Source organism: Pollicipes pollicipes, unplaced genomic scaffold, assembly GCF_011947565.3.
Source record: "Pollicipes pollicipes isolate AB1234 unplaced genomic scaffold, Ppol_2.1 Scaffold_4219;HRSCAF=4965_pilon_pilon_pilon, whole genome shotgun sequence".
Lineage (NCBI taxonomy): Eukaryota > Metazoa > Arthropoda > Thecostraca > Pollicipedomorpha > Pollicipedidae > Pollicipes > Pollicipes pollicipes.
In genome coordinates, this window is record NW_023596448.1 from 26,583,109 (window position 1) to 26,597,616 (window position 14,508).

Consider the following 14,508-nt stretch of genomic DNA (forward strand, 5'->3'; position numbering starts at 1 on the left):
CAATACTTTCGGGGGAAATTGGCATGTTAGCCGTTTGAATCCGCCACGGCGTGCCAACAAACATAGCAGGAGTAAGACTGTGGGTCGGTTTTTTCTTGGACTGTGGTAATGGTAGCAACGATTGATGACTGCGTGGCCATATCCCATTTCCGTGGCCGTAACGGACCAAAACAGCAATCAAAGGCACACTCAAACACGTGGACAGTCTGGCAAAATGCATTGGTTTGACTGATGTACCTGTGCCGCATTTCATTGAGGTCATTTGGGAATTTAACATTTGCTTGGTATACGTAGGTACCCGGCAAAAATGACCATCGGGCCGAGGCTACATGTCGGATAAGGAATAGCACTCTGACAGTCGAATGCACCCTTTTCCTGTACATGATGCATAATAGCACCGTCATAAAAGAAACGCACGTAAAAATTTGCGCGTGACCTTTGGACAGCCCGTTTTGGTTGTTTTCCTCCCCGGTGTGAATCTTTTCTGTTATGCTGCCGATCTTTTCCTGAACACTCGCAATCAGCATGGTCGATAGTGCTCATTGCGGTGTTGTACAACCACCGTTAGAATCCAAAACTAAGGCCCAGGCGGGGGTGAATACTTTGGTTCGCTGCGTCGCTGGTATCTTTGGAGATCTTTCATGGAAATGTGCTCGGTGACGACGCATTGCGGGAGCATATTTCCTTGTTGTGCTTCACGCTGAGCTCTTAAAATGCACCAACACCGCCTGTACGTGGCAACGGAGGCTCCGCGTTTTAAATTCGTTCGGCCGCATGCCAGCAAGCTTGTTCCTGAGCTTCTACCAAGAGCAGACGAAAGAAACACGTGCAGGTGAAGGTAGACCCTTTGTGTGTGCAGTTTGTTAGAGGGCCTTGCATGCCTGCGACAAATACTTTCTAGAAGGATTGTCAGCCTGTCGGGCATTCCTCTTTCCCAAATGAATATCTTCAATTCGTTTACTTTTGGTGTGGCCATCTGTACTGCAACTAAGCCCCCGCAGAGCACCTGCGTTGAAAAGGCCCTACAAGCATGCGGCAGTTATGTAAACCATTCTCAGATGACTGCTGTCCAAGCTTCAAAATATCAGCTGCGTTTTGTCTATTTCTAGCATTCCTCACATCCGGCATTTCATTTTCCTGTTATCAGATGTGTACTTCTGCTCTGTTTATTCTCTCTTGCCCGATGCACCCTCAGAGTTTCTGCACGCCGAGGGCAGAGAACTGACCCTCCCGGGTGTAGAACTGAACTGAGAACTGACCCTCCCGGGTGTAGGAAGTAACAGCACACGATATTCAACGCTCATGATATCTAGCATGTAACAATGCGGCAATAGTGGCGTGATGCCTTCTTAAACGCCGAAAAGAAACGAAGGCAGCACGTGCTCTCGGGCTCTGATCATATCGACAAGAAGCGTGCAGATTTGAGCAAAAACGGGACAGCATGCACTTGACGCGGTTGAAGAATTAAGCTGTACAACGCGATTTGTGGACCGGAGCGGAAAAGCTGTTTAGTGCTGTTTTAAGAGGAATTTCGTGCTCAAAATCGTAGAGATTTCATGAGTTTCTTGTTGACAAACACATATGTGCATATGTGGTATGTCAGGGTCATCAGGGCCCAAGTCATCTCAGTGATACGTTTCTTTAGAGCCAGTGTCATTTCAGGTCTTGGGAAGAACTAAGAGACTGAGTGGGTTACCTAAAAGGCAAATAGCTAAATGGTACATTTTGATGCAAATACTGGAAAGGAAAGCGGCTTTGCGCATGTTTTCCGTGTGCTATGATAGGCAAGCCATTGATTCTGAGAAGCCGGCCATATTGAGTACCAAAGTTTAAAATGTGATTATTTTCCCTCGTTCATTTAGACTGAAGATGAAGAGGCGCCAGACGGCTGGCAGGCATCCCACATGCGCCTGTACAGCGCGCAAACGCCAATACCCTGAATGTTCGGCAAACTTCGTCGTCGGTTTCTGGCCGTTCTTCTCCGCATATTCCATGGAGGCATCGGACTGTTTCTGCCGTCACCACTGCTCCTGCCCTCGACAGCCGATCACCACCGCCAACTGGCCAAGCTGCCTCGAACGGCACCGCCTCCACCTTCTCCTGAGAGTCGACCACTGCCCCCCGCACCGTTTAGCCAGCGTCACTCCTTCGTCTGTCGTCTAGTTGACCTGAGCTGCTCTGAGCGTGTTTGACGTCTGACGTCTGAGCTTTGCTCTGACCTTCGCCTCCCTCGTCTGTCGTCTAGTTGACCCTCCCCCGCAGTCGCCCATTGTGGTCAGGTGCTCTGAGCGTGTCTGACGTCTGACGTCTGAGCTTTGCTCTGACCTTCGCCTCCCTCGTCTGTCGTCTAGTTGACCCTCCCCCGCAGTCGCCCATTGTGGTCAGGTGCTCTGAGCGTGTCTGACGTCTGACGTCTGAGCGTCGCTCTGACCTTCGCCTCCCTCGTCTGTCGTCTAGTTGACCCTCCCCGCAGTCGCTCATCGTGGTCAGGTGCTCTGAACGTGTCTGACGTCTGACGTCTGAGCTTTGTTCTGACCTTCGCCTCCCTCGTCTTCCCCACCGGCAGGCGTACGTTCCGGAGAGTAACCAGTGCCCGCCAGCTCATGTCGGCCCTCACCGAGGAGGACCTCCAGTTCTTCCACGACGCGGCCAAGGGGGAGGTGCTCCGCTACGACAAGAACCGACCCCAGGTCAGAGTTCATGGACACTCGCTGAGAGGCACGGATGGAAGAGGACTTTACGGCTTGGATAGGGCAATGGACACTACATGCGATAGGTAACAGGCTCGGCTGGGTACAGATTTTCGGAAAAATGGTTGGGTTTGGGTACGGTGTGAAAAATGTTAGAGATCTATGATCTTTACTTCAATGGTACGCAGTGTTACTCGGAAAAGTGTGGGTTTGGGTACGGTGAATGAAAATGTTCCAGATCTATGATCTTTACTTCAAGAAATGGCACGTAGTGTTACTGCTTACCCCCTCTGTTGGCCATGAATAGTTCTCTCCCTCTCAAAAGGTAAGCTTTGTTGCGAACCAGAAATTCTTCTATGATTCAGAGCCGCAGTGCTAGACAAGGCAAGCGGGTGTGGTACCGGGTTGGAGCGACTGATTCAGGATAGATGGGGTCGGGTATGAGCATATTCCCATGGGTATCTGGGCATGGGTGTAAAGGACATCTTACCCGTAAAGTCCTTTTACTGGAAAATCGTGGTGAGACATCAAGGAACATCCCGTGAAGGCGTAAGCCATTTTAGCCGAGAGCATGCCAGGACACTGGAAGTCCAAAGTGAGGTGTGCGGGGTCAGTAACCCCCCCTTCCACCCTCTACAGACTCGGCACAAGAAGGTCTTTGGATCGCGTGGGAGACTGAATCACCGCCGCTGGCATTCGTGGAGAGACAACTGAACTTTATTAAGCGGGTTTACTTGCGGTGACGTTGGCGAGGTACGACCGAGCACGACAGTGCCCCTACGTGTTGCGGGTGGGGGTGGGGCGGTGGTGCGTGCTAAAGAAGTGGACGCGATCTTATTGGAAAGTGCATTTCTAGTAACGGGGGAGATCATCCTGGCAACCCGACAGGCAGGCTGAGCCGCGCTAGACCAGGCTGCGTCAGATCGAGAGGGGGGGAGGGGGTGGGGCGGTCGGTCTAGGGTTTGATGGCTGTCAAAGGCCTCATGTCTCGGGTTGATGGCCTCTCAAGGGCTAATGTCTCGGGTGTGATGGCCTGTCAAAGGCCTCATGTCTCGGGTATGATGGCTGTCAAAGGCCTCATGTCTCGGGTTTGATGGCCTGCCAAGGCCGCATGTCTCGGGTTGTGATGGCTGTCAAAGGCCTCATGTCTCGGGTTTGATGGCCTGTCAAAGGCCTCATGTATCGGGTTTTGATGGTCTGTCAAAGGCTCATGTCTCGGGTTTGATGGTCTGTCAAAGGCCTCGTGTCTCGGTTTTGATGGCCTGTCAAGGGCCTCATTGTCTCGGGTTGAGGCCTGTCAAAAGCCATATGTCTCGAGTTTAATGGCCTGCAAGGGTTTCAAGTGAGCTGCTTTGTCCCTAGCCGTGCAATGCACGTGTAGCCGAGTAACAGCCAGCGCTCTCCTCTCCTTTTAGGGGGAGATCGGCACGTGGCCTGAGCTAATATCTTCCTTCGGCCTTCTCAGAGGCTTTGATGAACAGACCTTTTATTTTATTCGTATCGTGATTCCTGCACGGGTGGAGCTGGCTGGCTGGAGTGGTAAAGATCAGCAGCAAAGACGGAAGTGGTATTTTCGTCGTGTCTGCCTGACGTAAGCGCGATGTCGGCGGGGAGGCCCTCCTCAGTTTGCATCAGTGCCAGTGTGCTCAGAAGCTGCCGGAATTCATCCAACCTTGAAGGCTCCGACCGCCCTTCCGAGCTGGGTGTGGCTTGTTTGTGATTTTAGTGAATGCGTTGCCTTTGCGGGTTGTATGTGACTGAAGTTTGGCCAGTTTCAATTATCCTAGTTTTTATGTGTTCACTATTGTTTTATGTTTGCAGCCGGGGGGTGTTTTGCAGCTGATCGTGGAGTCCGAGCATTTTGTGAGGTGTTGTGTGACTGGTAGGCAATATGCACGCTAAGGAAACTAGCCACAGTGGACCCCGTGCCCAGCGAACTACCTGGCTTAACAGCTTAATTTGGACAAGCTCATGACTTGATGCTTTCAGCGACCAGGTCCTATTCAGCGTTGGCCTTGGCTTCTAGATTTGGCGTGCAACTGGTATATCGAGACATTTGTTCCACCTTACATTTCAAAGGTATGGGTTAAGATACACCGTATTTGCACGTTTAAAACAGTCGTATATCAAGCCACATCATAGGATCGCATTATGGGGTCTGCCGATAGACAGAAGACTTGCTAGAGATCTTGATGCAGATGCGGGTGGGTTCTGGATAGCTCACCCTCCGAATTAAGTGGACCGAGATGAATTTAATACAAGATGTACCGATACCAAGTCAGGCTATCTGTGCGGCACATCCGAAGCAAACGATGCGGGGACAGAGCCAAGGGGCCGGAGAGGCCGTTAGCCATACTCCCTCCATTGGTCGCGACAGGGTTACTTTAGTCACGTGACGGCGCTTAGGAGTGTTCGTCTTAAAAAAGGATTTTGGCCCTCTTCTTCTAGAGACTTTTCTCCGCCCTTGGGGAATGATGCCACCGCTTTCTGCCGTTAAGGCCGTGGTGACGGCTATCGCGAACAAGCTGCCGTTTCGTGCCCGCGTTTGTGTGGAAAGTTGCGGTCTCCATCAGCTTTGGCGACGCGTGGGACCCCCTTATCTCCATCTTACGCTCGGCGGTGAGTGGCGTGTTGGCGCGAGGTGGCTGAATGACTGGGATGACTGTGGTTAGATGGGTCTCGTCTTGCATCATTATCGGAAATTGTGACGGCCCACCGAGCGAAAACCGTTTTCGTCATGCATTCACAAATTTTGAAGCGGCGTTGTTCTTGTGCTGGAGAGTCCAGGCCATACGGCACGTTAGTGAAAAACTTTGCGAAAGGCAGTCTAGATTCAACATGCGTGCAGTACATTTCACGGCTGCAAAAACCGTGAGATGGCTATTTTCATCTATCATATGTTTACAGTCGGCTGTATAACCATTTACGATATTGGATTTCCCGTTTTTATGTCACTGCGCGACGCTAGTGGTGAGCGCATGGTCCCAAACATCGGTACGTAATCGGGGGTTGGGTTGTAAATTATCAGTCGTCTTCCCAGTCTAAACATGCTGCCAAAATTTCAGCGACCATCAAGCCGTAACCCCGGATTATTTATTTTTCTTCGACAGCTCTGTATGTTAAGCCTTGCCGCGCAACGCTCGACAGTCCATGCACAGGTGTCTAGACATCGAAACATCTAGCAGCCGCATGCGCAGCAGCCGTGGGTCGTCACGCCGCTTTCCTGCTACCGCACGTTGCCACCGCCTCCACCTCTGCCCTCGCCGCGCCCTGCTGCTAGTTATGTCTCTGCTCGGAGCGGTAATGACATGTGCGCGGCGTGTGGTATGCGGGGGTGACTCCCCCTCCCTCCCCGGTGACCCCCATTGACGCAGGCCGCTGAAGCCAGCGCCGTAGCGCGGTGGGTCTGCGCCGTAGGTATGGTAAGCGGAGAGCCAGGCCAGATGACCTGCCGTTAGCTGCTGGCCACCGCATGGCCAGCTGGTTTGTCCCGCTTCACGACGGCGCGCCAGGTGTCGTTCTACCAACTGCGCTTCATTCCTTTTATCCGGAAAAGGAATGAAGCCTGCACAGCCGTTTGTAGGTCTGCCTTGACAAGCTTGAGTGACGCCACTACATTAAACGGAGCGTATGTGCTTTTGAAATGCCGGGAGAATGTAGTGTTTATCTGAAAATCACTAAATAATTCATCGACATGGAGCTTCGTCGGTTTACCGTGAATGGGGCTAAACCGACTTTTCAGCCAAGGCTGTTGGCCAAGGGTATAATACCAGATCATATTCCCTATCACTTGTATCGCCATCCCGTACGATTAAGATGTCCGGCCACTTCTTACTTATAGAATGTAGCTAAAAGTTTCCAATATCTGATTCAGCTGACAGCGCTTATCGTGAACAAATATAACCCTGCGACATTGTTTTCAGCGTATGATTCATTTTCAGCTGGGCTTGTTCAGCCTTGATGCCAAAATCCTCACGTTTCAGATAAATCCACTGAGCCCAACAACGACATTGGCTATACTTATGCATTTAGTTAATCGTGTTCCCGTGCAGAAATGCTGCTGTCTTTGGTGTTTCGGGGTCAGCTACGGTATGGAGCCGTGCAATGCGATGACAGCCTGGCTGGCCACAGTGTTGAGCAGCCGTAGTTAAGGTCGTTGTTGCCGGATACAATGCAGTCAGCGCATCACGGTAAAAGATGGTTTACATCAACTTGCATAGCGGGTCGGACTAAATAAATGTTCTGTGCTTTTAGAGAAACGTGATTTCAAACATCAGTCGAACTGTTAAATAATTGCGGAATGCGATTCATGTACCACAAGAAGGATTACCGTATATCAGAAAAACCCGCGGGTAGCAGGTCGATTATGATCGTTGTGAATGAACAATTCCAATAATGAGTTGTTGCTTAGTATCAGTCTATTCTTCCTTCTAAAACATCCCAAAGGACCACTGTGGAAAGATGTCGAGATGGCTCATTACTTTACTGTTCGTAACGAACCCACTAGTGAATGGTTATTGGTGGGGCACGGGTGACTATGCGCACATAAAACCGGTCAACCAAATTTATTGGTTACACCCGTAGCCGGTCACCCGAGATGTATCGTTGAAATTCATGGGATAATACCGTCTCCCGACTATTCAAACTATAAAAAACCTGCGCGCCTCTGTAGGCTATAATCTATTGGTAAATTTTGATCGCGCAATTGTGCTTCGTACAATCTCAATAAGATGAAGCCAAAGTCTTAACGATCGTGTCAGTTTTTGCCATTTACTCGTAAGTCGCGCAACCAGAAGCGACTTTCCTGTAAATAAAAGAGATTTGTTTACTCATTGTTAAGTTTCAAATTGGGCACAGTATGACCCCAAGTCCAACACGTGGAAACATTTTCAGATAATTGAGAAAAACAGGAGAACTCGGTTTGAAATGGGGATGATGACATCCACCTGTATGGTTTCTAAAGCACGGCCGGCTGCCCTTATGGACTTTTTGGTTTCATCTCTACGGCGATAACACTCCCTCATTTTGCCGTTTCGCCGCTCCCACGCCACAACAGACACGGAAAGAGCTGCATCTGAAGGATCTTTTTCCCAGATCTAGATCCAGAAGAATGTTCTCTGCGCTGTGTAACGCCTCAGCCCGGCTGACCCGTGTTAGGCTAAGACCTCGCTCCGCCTTTTCTGTTGCGCAAGCCATACCAGAGGCGAGAACACCGCGTGGAAAGAGTTGCTGCAATAGGTTTTGTACAGACAGCCGGCTCCTTGTTTTCCGGCAAGTGGTTAGTTAAAACTGACCAATGAGCGGCCGCGTTACGTGATACGCCCCTGTTGAAAGGCCACCAAAGACTAGCAAGCTAAATTTTCTCTTAAATGCCAGAAGACAGAGCGCCAGATGGTCCTGATATCGTGGACTGCGGTTCCCGCTGTCATGCAACGTGATCTCTGCAGCTCTGGCTATGGCTCTGAAGCTCCCTAGATAGTATCGTGCTTTCTTTTTAAAGGCGTTAACCAAGCCATGGCGAACGGCCGTCAGTCTTGGCGGATCACCGAAAAGGGACAGATGACTGCGACCGCCGCATTACTGGGCGGCTTCCCCGTGCCGTCGCAAGTGATACATCCCCTCCCCTCCCCCCAGAAGCTCGGATCAAGCCGCGCCGCGCCTCCCCCGCGCCTTAAACACTGCCGGGTGGGGTTTAAAGTCGGCGTTAAGATGTGAGCGATGCGCGCTGGAATTCGCAGAAAGATGTCATCAGTGGTTCTGAGAAGACGCCGATAGCACTGACTGCACGCCATTTCCCCACAGCCTGTATTTCCTGGTTACCGTTGTGGCTGGAGCTCAATTTGGTGATTCGCGGTACTTAAAGCCCATGGGAAAGGAAGTGAAATACTAATTGAAAATGAACAGTGCTGACACAAGCTGGCCTGCAGCGACGAGGAAATTTTGTCAGCGCGCTGGCTAGGTTCGACAATTCTGCCCGCGTTTTAGGCGCTCCCTTTCGCCAGGGGCACACCCGAAAGCACAGAGGGCGGCAAATGCAGCCGCGGAAGTATGCATGTTTCCTGCTTGCTGCAATGGCTTTACCCTGCCACGAGGTTATTACGCCCAGGAACAATCCATGTGTGAACGAAAACTAACCGTTTTTCAACGAGCGAGGTGCAGGTGTGGGCTGAACCAAACGTGGAAAACTGTAGCACCAGGTGATTTGTTCAGTGTTGTTGCATCTTGCACAACACAAAGCACAAATTGTCTCGGCAAAACGCGTATGTTCGCATCTCCATTTTAAATTCAATCCCATTAAGCGTGCGTAACCCGATGGGCTCCTTGACACATTCAACCCCAAATTAGAGCAATCACTAATAGGTATAGGCTGCGCTACGTCGGAGGAATTAAATTATAACTGTGCCCGTGCTGATTTGCATCGCTTAGACTTTGGAATGCTTCAGAATTTGCCCATTGCCTTCGATCAGTATGACAACCCTTGCTTGTTATAAGATAGAAGAATGGGCTGTATAACTGCAGCGCAGTGATTGTAGTGTTCTGTATACTCCTTGATGGCTGAAAAATGGGTGTCTATGCGTTCTGGTGCTTCATGCACAGCGTGAATTCATTCCTGGCATTATGTTGGCGTCCTGGAAATTGAAATGTGTCGATTGCATGCAGACTTCATGCAGCATCACCTTCGTATTTAAAGATGCGCATGGTGAACCAGAACAACGAAACGTGTCAGCAGTAGAAGGGGTAAAAGCCAGGCTCCACTGGGAGTGGAGTATGAAAAAGCTGGTGATGCCACGGTCCCGTAAGAGCGTTGCAAAGTGTAGCGCTTACAGTTTTGTGCTGCCTTTCGCGGAATGCGAATCAAGCACGATACCACTTTTGCAGTGGAAAATGGAATGTTATTCGCCCCGTTTCCCGTGGATCGCCAAACATCGCTTACACCAAGAACGGTAGATCGTCCAAGACCCCTGCCTTGACTGCGATATAGTGCAGCAGACCTCTTCCTTTCTCGGTAGAATGTGGAATGCCACCACGGCCGGCTGGACGACGAGCTATGGTGCGTCTGCGACAAGGGGTGGATGTCCTCGCCCCTGGACCGGGCTTCCTTCCAGCCGTCCTCCTCCGTCTACCACATGTGCAACATCAAGGTGGTGAAGCCGTCAGACGAAGCGGCGCAGAACAGGGCCGCCTCCAACTGGCTCTTCGTATCCTTTGACGGGCGCGCCCTAACGGCCCCGGTGGTGGAGAAAGCTTCGTGAAACGCACTGCTTCGTGCCTAATGCTCAATGCTTAAGTAGGTGCGTCATACTGAGGTCATCTGCACAAGGCTGGTTTTTGGCTTTACAATTATTAGCACCCGCATTTGACTCTCGCACATGGCAATTAATATCATCCAATACCAAGATTCACACACACACACAATGCTGAAAACATTAACTGCAAAGGTATGAGAAAATGATAAGAACGTATATGCTTTCGGTTGTTAAGTGACTGGGGCGGGGCAAATATGAGGCAATAATCAGGCAATATTACCAAACGAAAACTTAAGGCAGCTGTGTGCATGACGTGCCATACTTTGAATCGGGGGCTCCGGGTTCGACGCCTTCACAGGAAACTTTCACTGGCCTTGATTCTCATCAGGTATGGCAGGGCTAATGAACTTAACAAGGCTACATGTTTCCATACAACACTTATTATTGTTATTAACAGCTTGCCTTAACTAGTCGCTGTGAGAACACCAAGTGCATTGGTGAAAATGACTAAAGCTGAACGGGTGAAGGTTTTTCAAGGCTGCGGGCCGGGCGTAATTTTCGCCGTTTGCGCTGTTGAAAAGGTCAGCTCGGTCGGCGATTAAGATTACAACTGTTTGTAATTTAGGCCAGCTTTGCACGAAATTTGCAATGGGGCAATGCACAAACGTCGTCATCAAACGTGGCATAACATTGCACCACTGCTGAATTTGGTCATGCCTGAGACCTGAGCTGGCTTTGCTTTGTTATATTTGGTTGTAAGTAATCTTCGCTTGGGATGGTAAGATCACTTCCCTTCCTTCCCGTCACGCACGGCGACTTCCGGTTCACTCTAACTCTTGGCAATGCATTCCACGTTGTTGGAACTGATGATGGCATTGCACTTGGTACGCTATCACGAATGTTGTCTGGATTCAAAGCGTCCTTTGTTTTCCTCTTTAAATCTGCACATGGTGCTTTCTCATGATCTTGTTGTTGATCCCTACGTTTGTCAGCTGAACCATCTCAAGAGATGCACTACTGAGCATCGATGTGAAAGCGGGCCTCATCCTCTCGAAACCTAACCTTACATAAGTCAGTGTCATCAGTGCCGGCCACGTTGTCAGTCCCGGGCAGTAACAAAGAGCGGGCCCCAAGAGCCGGTGAGCTCCGCGTCAGTCTGCCGATGGGTGGTTGTGCAGCGAACCATGCAAGGATAAGTGATCTTAAGTTAAAAGGATACGCGAACGCACTTGTGTGTGCGCCGTCTGAGCCTGTCGTATTAGCGTCACTTAAGGTCTCGAGGATCTCCATGAGACAGGTCAGGGTTAGGCTTCAACGATATTGCTTGTTAACGAGCGTTTATCCCACGGAACACCTCCTGGCACCGGTAAATGGCACGCAACATGGTCTTGGAAGCTGCTACGTTTGTGAGAGGCAAGTCATATTGTGCCCACTGGGTATGCGACACTCAAATGTGGTTTTTAGCATCTTAAAATTTGCAACAAATTCCACCGAATGGGCACGGGGGGGACCGAGTGACGTACAACACATCCCGGGGTTTTCGGCGCTCTGATCGCACTTGTCAGCCAACCAAGTCTCGCTTAAAACGTCGCCCAATTCTGCAAACACTTTTCCGCACAAGCAAGTCACCGACTTGCACAAAGTCCATTGAGCGGGTACCGCAGGGAGTTCCAACATGGCGGCCGGCGCGGAACCGCGCCGGGCGCCTCTGCACCTCACTAGCGGCCCGACGGCGGCGCCGGCGGCGCCGGCGGACGGGTACGGCCCCGACACGGCGCGCGGCGCCGGCGGCGTGCTCGGGGCGTGCTCGGCTCCGCGGCCCGGCAAAATGGCCGTCCTTCGCTCAGCAGCTGGCAAGCAGCAATAACGTGTGCAGAGGGCGGCGGCGCGGCGGTGGTGCCAGTGGTCGTCTGCCGCCCAGAGAAGAAGGCGCGCCGGGCTTCGCCGAAGTCTGCACAGTCCACCGTCAGATGTGAAGATATTCGGCCCGCTTCCACGAACGATATTCGCTAATGAAGGCGGAAAACGACCGCTAAGAGGAGAACTCTCAAGGCTCTCAAATGAGAACGACCCGCGCTCAAATGTACCCTGACGGAATAAGAAACGAATGCGCACCAATTTACATATTGATTGCCACTAACACAATAACAGCGGCAATGCTGGCGGCGTTGCAGTTGTATGCACAGGTGGGATCGGTTAATTTTATTCATAGCTCGAACGTTTTGGGTACGTTGCTGTCTCGATGTGAATGAGCAACTCGGTAATGACGAGTGTTGCTGGCTATCGTTAGCTCCCAAGGCAACTGTGAGAGGGAAGGGGAGGGAGGCGCGAGGACACAAGAACTGGCCGCAGATTGGCGTGATGGTCATTGTAAGACGATTTCATAGGACTTCTGGAAATCACTGAAAATAATGTACTCGCCACTGCTTTGAACTAGCGATAATTGCCAATGTTGCTTATACTATCAATTACGATGCTTACAAATTTACGGTGCTCCCTACACCAGACACTGGCGCCGGGTGCTTCGCAAGCTGTCAAGTGTTTTCAAAGGAAGATTTCCGTTCCACTAACGTTAAAGCTAACACTAGCAGACCCCGCCTTTACCCCGCTGGCAAGCTCCCACACCACCCCACTCCCTACACCGAGGGCACCCCAAAACCTCGGCTCGGTTTGCGGCCGGCCGGCGGCCACGTCCCATCGCGGCGCGGCGCCCACCAGAACTTGTTAGCCGCTGTGTCTGTTGGTGCGGCCAAGCCCGGTGGCGGCGGCGCCGGCGGCCGCCATCAACCCACCCAGCCGCGCCAAATGCGTCTGGCGCGCTCTTTTTACGAGCGCGCCGCTCACGAGGGCCGCGCGAGCCTCCTTGACCTTGCCCCGCCAGACGCTCGCCATCGGCTCCGTGATCGTGGGCCTGCTGTGCATAGCGCTGACGCTCTACTGCGTCCAGTGGTGGATGGACCACCGGCACCGACGTGCCGAGTCCCGGCCGGCCTCCGAGGAGCTCGTGCCCCTGGCGGCGGCCGGCCGAAGCTCGCTGTCCGGGTCGGACGACTCGCTGACCTCCGACCTTTCGCAGCGGCGGCCGACGGGGTTCGCGCCCCGCGGCAGTGTCGCCAAGAGCGTGCGCATCGCGTCTCAGCCAACCGTGTACGGCCGAGCGGGGAGTGTGCACAGCTCGGAGCTCACGGCCACCGACACAGAGTAGCGCGCCAGTGTCTCACTGAGCCTCTCGGGCTTGTGTGGTGCACCGACATCGGCGGATTAATGTGGCTGAACAGTCGGGTCACGGCTTCTCGTACTTACGGCTGAAATGTGTTTCTTGTTGTTTGTGGTTGTGTTCCGAGCGCTGAGAATATACTGAAACGGACGTCACGTGTCCACGCGTCGTTTACAAGTCTCGAACTCGCCACATGCAGTTGCCTGCAGTGTCCAGATGGCGTGGGGTGGCCAAGGCAATCATGACAGCCGCCGCACAGGAAACCCAATGCATTGTAAAACAATCTACTTTCGCCAAAATGTTCGACAGCCATTCCCCATCCCTGCCCCACCTGCTCGCCACACTGTACCCATCCCACAGACGACATTGAAAAACCAATATCCGCACCTGAGCTTCATATGTACCAGTGTCGGACACACGCGCTCCACCAGCCCCTGTCCAGGGACCGGTGGCGCCACACCTGTCCCACAGAGAGCACATCGGCGCGCGGTACTTATTTTGGGAGGCGCCGCCGCCATCTAATTCCATGAGGATAATTAGGCATCGATCTTGCACGCGGAGTATCGCGTGCACCGATGGCGCGGTCCGTTCGCCGCGTCTGAGGAGGAGCAGGTCCGGACGCCGGACGGCGGGAGGCACCGGAAGGGACACGGACCTGGCGTCTTAGGAGGACCCGGACCGGACGGCGGGAGGCACCGGAAAGGACATGGACCTGGCGTCTGAGGAGGACCCGGACCGAACGATGGGAGTCACCGGAAGGGATCCGGACCTGACGTCTGAGGAGGACCTCGGACCTGATGGCGGGAGGCGTGAGAGAGTGAATACGGACCCGACGCAGACCCGGGAGTGGGAGGAGTACGAGACGACTTAAGTCCAACTCACCCGCACGTGTTCGTGTGCTTCAACGTCTGGAACTGGAGATCTAACGGAACTTTTCTCCGTTGCAGTATTGGTTTCTGGTCCTGTCTTTGCATTAGAATCCGAATTGCTTCCCGCAGTCCACATTTGTATTTGCATTTGTTTTCTCAGTCTTTCTCCCACCCTTACTTTTTCCCTTTCTGCCTGTCCGCCTGTTTGTTCGTCTGTCTGTCTGTCTGTCTGTCTGTCTGTCTGTCTGTCTGTCTGTCTGTCTGTCTGTCTGTCTGTCTGTCTGTCTGTCTGTCTGTCTGTCTGTCTGTCTGTCTGTCTGTCTGTCTCTCTCTCTCTCTCTCTCTCTCTCTCTCTCTCTCTCTCTCTCTCTCTCTCTCTCTCTCTCTCTTCTCTCTCTCTCTCTCTCTCTCTCTCTCTCTCTCTCTCTCTCTCTCTCTCTCTCTCTCTCTCTTTTTTTTATCTATCCCTCTGCTTTATCCATTTC

At 52.1% G+C, this 14,508-nt stretch overlaps 1 protein-coding gene across 1 annotated transcript; it reads left to right on the forward strand.

The window, feature by feature from the left end:
* Positions 1-2,603: 2,603 nt before the first annotated feature.
* LOC119095079 (uncharacterized) lies at positions 2,604-13,142 on the forward strand. Its single transcript, XM_037217972.1, has 3 exons — positions 2,604-2,690; positions 9,701-9,889; positions 12,819-13,142. Exons 1-3 carry the CDS (start codon positions 2,604-2,606, stop codon positions 13,140-13,142), a joined length of 600 nt encoding a protein of 199 aa, XP_037073867.1.
* Positions 13,143-14,508: the final 1,366 nt, after the last annotated feature.

Coding starts and splice junctions, on each gene's coding strand:
- LOC119095079 (XM_037217972.1), top strand. CDS start 2,604: ATGTCGGCCCTCACCGAGGAGGACCTCCAGTTCTTCCACGACGCGGCC. Junction 2,691..9,700: donor ACGACAAGAACCGACCCCAG/GTCAGAGTTCAT, acceptor CTTTCTCGGTAG/AATGTGGAATGCCACCACGG. Junction 9,890..12,818: donor CCGCCTCCAACTGGCTCTTC/GTATCCTTTGAC, acceptor TTGCCCCGCCAG/ACGCTCGCCATCGGCTCCGT.